This window comes from Phaseolus vulgaris, chromosome 10, assembly GCF_051622355.1.
Source record: "Phaseolus vulgaris cultivar YP4 chromosome 10, ASM5162235v1, whole genome shotgun sequence".
NCBI lineage: Eukaryota > Viridiplantae > Streptophyta > Magnoliopsida > Fabales > Fabaceae > Phaseolus > Phaseolus vulgaris.
Genome location: NC_143507.1, coordinates 5328480 through 5337763, shown reverse-complemented (window position 1 = coordinate 5337763; position 9284 = coordinate 5328480). Strand labels below are relative to the sequence as shown.

General features: G+C 32.8%; 1 protein-coding gene across 1 annotated transcript; it reads right to left on the bottom strand.

The window, feature by feature from the left end:
- Positions 1-5071: 5071 nt before the first annotated feature.
- On the bottom strand, positions 5072-8894 carry LOC137819550 (disease resistance protein RUN1). The gene is made up of 5 exons (XM_068623435.2): positions 8296-8894; positions 7120-8200; positions 6799-7020; positions 5956-6684; positions 5072-5616 (listed from the first exon to the last, which is right to left on the bottom strand). The coding sequence occupies exons 1-5, from the start codon at positions 8778-8780 to the stop codon at positions 5230-5232; spliced, it is 2904 nt and encodes a 967-aa protein (XP_068479536.1). The 5' UTR covers positions 8781-8894; the 3' UTR covers positions 5072-5229.
- Between the last annotated feature and the right edge of the window lie 390 nt (positions 8895-9284).

The window sequence follows — 9284 nt, the reverse complement described above, 5'->3', positions numbered from 1 at the left end:
GAATTTGAAATGCCATCACAAAAGTAAGAATTTCAAGTTCTCTTGTCCAGACTTTCCTTTTCCTTTTTTTTCCCTTCAAAACATTCCTGTCTTGTTTTCTATCTGCATTAGTTAATTCATCAGAGCTTCTTCATTTGAATTATTTTACTTCAACAATCACCGTGGACAAGTTCCTTGATTCCGAGTCATCACAATTAGGGAGTAGCATTCTTGGTATATTACCTTGAAAATGTGAATGTAAGTTTTTAAGCTATAAATATCCAAGCTGTAGAGTGGTGTATTGTACTTCAATATTCTTCGATCTTTCATTTCTTACTTCAATCTTACGTTGGCATTGGAGTGAGTTCTGCCCAAGCATTATTATGGTTTGTCCTTCCTTTTTCTCATTCACACATCTTAGTACATCTTTTTCAGCAATTGTTCATGGCCATGTCATGTTGCTACCTAAAAATTGAGGTCATAGACGAAAATGATATTTAAAATTTTGTTTGATATATTTAGTAATTTGTTATTTTTTAATTAAATATTACAAATGAATATTTACACTAGTTTAGTCAATATTTAAAATAACAAACTCATCCAATCTCCTAGCGAAAATACATTCACGACAATTGTATCCGTATTTTTTAATTTGGATGAGTCGAAGTTGAAAAGAAAAAAATAACATGTAAAAAGAAAATGATGAATTGATAAATCAACATCTTTCTTTTCCTCTAGTTTGAGCTTCTCTCCTCTTTATACTTTTTCTCTTCTTCTTTTGTTGCTGATTTGGGGATCAATGAGTATGATGAGGTTCCGGCTAAAGTTTGGGTTCACTTGATGGTAAATGCAAAAGAATGATGAATTTACAGAGGAATGAAGTTGCTTGAAGTGGAGTGAAGCAGCGGAGAGGAAAACTCAGAATGGAGGTTAAATATTGTGCTCTTTCTCTCTCGTTGCCTTCTTATTCCTAAAAAAAATTCTTTCATAAAGGTTTGTGCCTTAGATCCTGAAAATAAGGAGTTAAGGAAAGAGTGAGTTAGTTTGCATATAAAAATTGTCTCTTAACATTAATTTAAAAAATAAAAAATAAAAAATAAAAATTTTTATTTTTAAGTGATTCATATAAAATGACAAAACACTCATTTTTGTAATTTTAAAATTTAAAAGATTAAATAATAAAATGATATATATTAATAAGGGTAAAATTGGAAAAAATTTGTGTATATCAGTAATTGGTTATGATGAAGAATCCTTTTTTATATATAAGTATAAATTATTCAAGATAGTTAATATTGAATAAGATTCGAGTAAATTTACAATTAAGATTTTAGTAAGTTTAGAAAGTAACTATTGTTCTTACATGGTTGAACCATGTCAGATTTCTTCTATCAAGTCTCTAATCTCTTTAGTTATGTGGTCCTTTGAATCTTTGTCTTTCAATGTCTTGGAGTGGATACTTGTAAAGACATTCTGATGCTCAAGTCAGTTATAGGTCTATCTAATTTACAAATATTATAATTATAGAATCATTATCTTTTTCATTGGGGTCGTCTTCTATTTATAGTTTTTTATGGGTCTGAGGGTTGTCCTAGGTCCATGAAGACCTAATCATCTTTCTAATCTTGTTTAGGGAGTGATTAGTTACTTGTGATTTGTCTTCATATACCAAATGATTGATATGTTGGCTATCCATCCATACTCAGTAATAATACCTTAATAATACCTTATAAGTAACGTATATATTTTAAAAAGTGCCGCCAAAACCTTTGACCATGAAATATGTTACCGAAATGTATAAAGTATGAGGATTCTTTGATTTGGGACGTAAGCTTGAACAGCTTGAATTCTCAATGGCCACATTCTTGGTCGTATAATAATGTCTACATGATTAGCTTAGAAGATATATCTTCAAATGATGTATAATGTTTATGGAGTAAAAACTATAAAACTTTGTTTTAACACTCAACGTTTACATGAATTATAGAATTATTTAAGGAAATGTTATGATACACTAAGTATCATTGACACTCTCTAAACACTTATCATTTGTTGCAGGTCAATAATAAAATTCAAATAAAAAAGAAAAAAAAAATCTATAAAGGTAGGAATATTTATAGTTCAAAACAACTATATGTGTTTGGTTACTGAGATCTCATTGTTATCAATAATAATTTTAAACAAAACGGCATACTCAAAGAATATTTATTGCTAAGCGACTATTCATGAACCATAAATGGTCATCATACGACCAACACAATAGTCATTACTGACAAAATCTAAAAATACAAACTATCTAGGAAAGTGTAATTTATCTTATTTTATACTCTTGTCCGACATACTTTGCACACATATTACCATTATTGTGCTCTCTCTTAAGTATCGAAAAGTCTTTTTTCAGATGAAGTTAGTGGGAGAAACACTCTTTAAAGGGTATGAAGGAGGGGGACACAAAAATTGGGGGGAATGCGGGCGGTGTAGTTGTAGGCGACATTGGGCAGCGATGACAGTTGGGGTGCTAGTAGTTGAATGATCTAGATGCCAATAGTGGTGTTGCGGGATGGAGCCTGGTGTGCGTGGAGGCTGTTTTAAGGCACTAGGCGGCAAGGCGGTTGGGACGCTGGTGGTTGACCAACTTAAGGTGCAACGGGCGGTGTTGTGGCATGCGACCTGATGTGCAGGAGGTTGTTCTAAGGGCTGGATGGAGCGGTGAAACGTTGGTGGCATGGTGCAGGTGTTTGAGCCGTTGGTGTGGGTTTTAGACGAGGGGTGTAGGGTTTCTTCAATAGCATATAAACACTTTTAGATGAAGTTTAGTATTTTATTTAGGTCTTTTATTTGGGTTTTGGGAGACATGGTAAGAGTAATGAAAACACCAATGATAGAACAACAACTACCTACTAAGACTAAGTCTAAGGAATACTAAGACTACTAAAAGTAGGGTTTACCAAATTCTTCTCTTCTCTCTACTCAGAAAAACCTGTAACTTAAATAGGTGATTGAGTTTGGGTCTCTATAGTATTGGTCTTCTCCTAACACAATTTTTTATTGTTTCATCTATAATCTTATGAATGTTGTATTTATCTTTAATAATTTTTATCTGATAACTCATATTACATAGTGGTACAAACCGTACAAACACTCACTTCACATTCTAATAAACTGATATTTTAATCATTTGATTTATTTTTTAATTAAAATATTATTATATTATTATAATAGTTTGTATGTATTTTACTTTTTTTTTTCTGTTGAAAGAAATATTTTCCTTTTACTTATATATCTAGAATACTTTTTACATTGAGATTAAGTGTTGTCAAATCTATGGAATAACATTATAGTTGTAACATATGAGAACCTCTTATAGTTTGACATTCATTACAATTTATACTACCATGTTACAACCATTTTTATTAATATTTTATTTAATAATTTAATTTATATTTTAATCAAATAATTTAATTAAATATTTTATTAATATATAGAGTTGTTAAATGGAAGTAAGAGACCATGTGGGTGTGAAAATAGTTACTACAATACTTTAGTGTTGTTCCTTAGAAAATATTGGTTTTATAAGGAATAAACAAATTAACCATGTTAGTAATTGATACTTTTGATATTAAATATGCTTACAGTAATACAACAATATAAAAAATATTTTCGGTATAACAATGTAACATGTTTTTTTACAAGACTCATAACTTATTGAGCATTAAAAAAAATAGAAATTATGAAAAAAAAAATCATAAAATAAAAATCAATTTTATAAAAAAAATAAAATAATTAGTTACTATAATAACTAAATTAGATAACTAAATAAATTTTTGGTTTCTAAATTAGTTTCTATTATTGTTAAATATTTTTTAAATTGGTATCTAATTAACAACCAAAATTTTTCTACCAAATTTAGATATTACATATTAATAAAACATTTGTTGTTCTCTTTTTTTTTTTTTTTTTTTTTTCATATTTCACCTATGCCTAAACCTAACATGGTATCAAGTGTCATTGCTTCCGCTTCTGCATCTCAGTTTGCACCACAAATGTTCCATACATCGATTGTTATGAAATTAGATGATGATACTTTCTCAATTTGACAACAGGCTCTTGCAATGATAAGAGGGTTAAAGCTTGAGAAGTTTGTTCATGGCGATGACATTCCACCATTATATGCTGCTGATAAAGAAAATGAAATCACAAATATTGAGAATCGTAAATACACCAATTATGTTCAAAAATATCAATTGCTTGTTGATGTCCTTATTGATCTTGATGAAGATGGTGGGATTGAAGTTTTCTCGTCACATTTGGAAGATACATAACACATACTCGAGTTGTTGTAAAGAAATTGAAATTGAAACTTCAGATGATAAAAAAAGATAAAATTATCAATGAATATCTTTTAGAAATGAAGAAAATGGTTGCTTCTCTTGCTGCAGTAGGTTCACTAATTTCTGATTGTGCTTTATGAATGATATTTTTTTACTTCTATCACAACTAGACTTGATCCATATATTGTTGATGAAATAAAGGTTTTATTACTTGTTTAAGAAGTGAAAGCATACTGAAAACCTATTGATTCATGCTAATATTGTTTCTGGTCTTAAAAATGGCAGAACTCCAATCAAGGTCATTATAAATCTGATTCCAATTCAAATGGAGGTTTTCATGGTGGCAAATTTAATCATAGAAACAACAATTGGAACAACAAAGGTATGTTTAACATTGGCAGAGGCAATGGAACATCAAGTTGAACTTAAACTAGCCAAAGCAATTGGAATCAAAATAAATCTTCCTCTAAAATCTGTGGTAAAATTGGTGACACTACTCTCGATTACTATAATAGGTATAATCAAGAGTATTAGAGTAACCCTCAAGCCAATAATATTCAGTTTCAACCCTGTGGATATGATTCTTCTGAGACTACTACTCTTGCAACTCCCTCCCCACCACTGTTCTTGATCCTCTCTAGTACTCAGATTCTAGTACATCTCATCATATCACCCAAGCACAATTTGAGGATTGAGAAACATGGCTAAAATAAACATGAATTTCTCACAACAATAAGCTATTCTCAAAAGAAAAACAAGGAAAAGATGGAAAAAAAATGAATTGCAATCAAGGACACAGATTAATTCCATAACTAAAGGATCCTGCTATTCTCATAGAAGATACATGACTTACCTGAAGTCACATTACAATTTTCTTTCTGAATCTAAGGAGAGAATTTTCCTTTGGCTCTTTTCTCAATTAATGTGATTCACCACATATGGGATAGACAACGGTTTTCTTGACAACCAATCCATGACCAAAACTCAAAAAAATCTCCACCTTGTCTCCAGATCCTAAATTTGACATTATACCCTGCCAATCTATATAATTAAAGGAAATTACTGTGCCATGCTTGTGTATATGCAATGTGCACTGTGTGTAATTAACAATTAAGACACTTCTAAGACATTCAGTTGCATCGATTTCAGGGGTTGATGAATAAACAACACACAAAACCATTCCCTTAAAGTCACGATCTAGAGGCACAGTGAAAGAAACAGAGTGTTCCTCACCCATATGGGCCAACCAATAAGGATCATTGTCACCTGGGAGAGAAACATCACATGACTCACTGCTTGTCGATACCTGTACCATATAATTAATTTCAAAAAAATCTGGTTATATCAATATCATGCCGTTAGGCATTTAGAATGCGTTTCTGTGTTAGTCTCTTTCAGTTCATATTTCTACGATCATTAGGAATAAAACAATCAAGAAGCTATTCAAGCAAGGAAGTGGAAATCAATTTCCTAGTACTTAGTATAAGCATAATTACTTGGTCAGGTGAATAATAACGTCAGATACTTTTGGATGAAGTTGTGTGGCTGTAGTTTCTATTAGATACTTCATTAGGATTATTTTGTGTTCTCTTAATTCTTAAGATCAGGGTGAAGGCAATAAACAAAGCGAAAGCTAGAGAAGAACCTCAGATATGTAATCGCTGACAGAATTGAAGAATTCATGGTATGCACCAACACCAATAAAAGAAGACCTGAAGTGCTGCTTTGAAATGCTTGATTCGGTAATAGTTGCAAAATATTCGACCAGAATATTTTGCACTTGCTTAGATAGTTGAAACTCCGTGTCACATTGCACCAAAATACTTCGAAGTTTTGTCAGGCTGCTAAGCGATGGCGTAATATCATCCCAGCTATTATCCTCCATATCCATGTAAAACGAATGAATAAAAGACATGGAATTCATTGGTGGTGACATCCAATACCGAATGATAGAAGGAAAAAGATTACGTGGCAATCTCTCAAATCCACATAGGGATATATATCCAATACTTTTTGATCTTACAATTGAAAAGGGCACTTGTTTAACAGCTGTATTTTCAGCAATTAGAGTTATCAAGGATTCCATTTGAACTGTATCTTTTTCTAATCTGTCAATCATCAAACACCCAGAGAAAATGAGAGTTTTTAAAGATTTCAACATATATATCTCTCTGGGGAGAATACTCAGACTTGTACAGTCCTTCAAATTTAGCAGTGTAAGATTGCAGAGACCTCCAATAGATTGGTGTACCTCGCGCAATCCTGGACAATCTTTGAGAATCAGCTGTTCAAGACTTGGTAGTCCGGAAAAGTCAGGCGTTTCTGTTAAATACTTGGAGTGACTAAGATTAAGGACTTTTAGCCACCTCAAAACCTGCATCGAGATAAATGTTTTTGACAAATAATAAATAAGAAAATAAAATGAAAGTTACTATTTTTATTTTAGTTAAGCTTGGTATTTTAATAGAAAATGGAAGATAATAAAAACCTGTGGTTCTTTCCAGACGAATTGAAGAAGACTGTGTTTTAATTCAATCGCTATTGCATAATGCAGAAAGTGGTTAGATAGGTATTTTGCAGAAAACCGTTGCAAACTGGTCCATCTCAGTTTCCCAAAAAGGTATTTGGAATCTCCAGCCAGTTTCAGCAGTCTTGATGGTTCTCTTCTGGCTGAACGCAGTTTCACAGGCACTGCTCGAGAGTTTGTCCCCTGTGATGATAAGAGCAAAGAAAAACAAATGTACTGAAAATGAGAAAGCAAACACTTCCATGAGAAGTTTTAAAAAGCATATATAAAGAATGTTCTTACTGAATTATCTGTCAACACATATTCTGCATCATCAAACTGCAGTTTCCTCTCCATCCAAAATTCCTCTTCTGAAATTTCACGAATAATTTCTCTTCCCATTTCTTGTAACAAAGGATGCATTCCAAGTTTGTTGTTCTTTTTAACTTTTATGAGGCTACGTTCTATCAGAACTCTTATTCCAGTATCAGCATCTACTCCACAGCCATTTAGGATCTTGGTAACATAGGCTCTGCCCTTACCAAAGAAGGAACAACATACATCAAGGAATAAATCTTTTTCCATTTCATTGCGTAAACCATCTAAGCTTATTTTCAATTTCCGTTGAATGTGGTGCAGGGGAATTTTCTCCAATTTTAACAGAACACTATTCCATTCTTCTTTTGTCCTTTCAAATAAACAACTTCCAATGACTTCAAGAGCTAGAGGTAGTCCTCCACAATGACTAACTACACTTTTTGCAAGGTAATTGTATTCTTCTTTTGGTTTTGCTTCTCCAAATGCATGCCAACTAAGAAGCTCAAGGGACTCGTTTGCGTTCATTGGCTTTAACGGAAAAAAAGAATCAACTCGAAGAATCCTTAGTAGGTCTACATCTCTTGTTGTAATGATTATTACAGTTCCTCCACTGAACCATTCACGCCATTTCCATACTAATGATGCACCAGACTCAGGCATATCGTCAAGCACAATGAGCACCCTTTTCCCAGAAAGTCTTTCCTGAATCATTCTTCTCCCCATCTCACCGCTAGGTATCTCCACCTTTGTTTTTAGGACATCTAAAAGAAGTTGTTTCTCTAAACGAAGATCCGCTCTTGTTCCACTAACTTGCCCAATATCTTCAATGAAACTTCCCTCTATGAATTTAGCACTAAGTTGATTGTAGATTGCTTTGGCCAGGGTGGTTTTACCAGATCCTCCCGCTCCACTTATCCCTATCGTATAAACTTCCGTGGATTTATCTTTTATAGTTCGAATCACATCTTCCACACGGGATTGTAATCCAACTGGAAATTTAGTAGCAGACAAGACTGGTAAATGAAGAACGGTCTTAACAATTTTGTCGACTAATTCAGCATCACTCCTTCAAGTTCAATAGCAATCATGGAAGAAGTCATGTCATGTATTACCAAAATTAAATGAGAAGCTTAAAACATGGTGATTGAGTGAGTGATTTACCTGTAATTGCTCTCATCCCATCCAAATAAATTTGCAGCTTTGGTGAGTGCGTGGCTCCACCTGGACATGCCATGCTCCAGTTCTTGTTCTGAGAATGCTTGCTCTGCAGTTGCTTTGAAGGCTTTACCAAAATCACCCATCTGAAGTCGTACATCAGATGGCTGAATTTCGTAATACACGGGCAGAACATGTCTGCAATAAGTTTGGTGCCATTTGATGATTTGTTGAAGCTGATGAAGACACCAAGCAGATTGAGAATAGGCTGTTGTGAAAACAACAATGGCTACACGAGAGTGATTGAGAATAGGTTGTTGGAAGTGAAGTGGGTTGTGTGCATTGGGGTGGTGAAGGAAAGTGGTGAAGCCAACAGCAGAGAGGGCAGAATCGAGATGAGACACAAATTTCCTTTGGATGTCTTCTCCATTGAAGTTTATGACCACATCGTACTTCTTTGGGAGTTTTGATGTTGAAGAGGCGAATTCCATGGAAGAAATTGACGAGGTGAAGTGTTAGAAGAAGAGAAAGCATTAATGCAACAGAGTCAAATAGATGATCTGTGCAGACACAAAACCGTTCAAACACGTTATTTCAACACACATAGAAAAGTAATTTGATTATGTAATGTAGTATAAATAGTATATTAAATATATTGATAGATAGTATAATTCGTAGTATTAGTAGTTGATGTAAAACCAGTAGTAATACTAAATAAATCACATGAAATAAAGAAATAAGTAAAAAAAATATACTATCAATTAAGTAAGAAAGTTTAAGGTTATGATCTTAAATATGAAATTATAATTTGCATTTATCGAAACTAAAATGTCTAGTATTATTAGAATTAAAAAGATTCTTTTGAAAAAAAATTATTATTTGGGATAAGTAGAAATTGATTGCATAAGAAAAATTATGTTTATTGTTGTGTAATAGTTTATTGGACCAAGTTCAATATGTGGTTAAGTGGTCTATTATCTTTTATTTTAGTTATT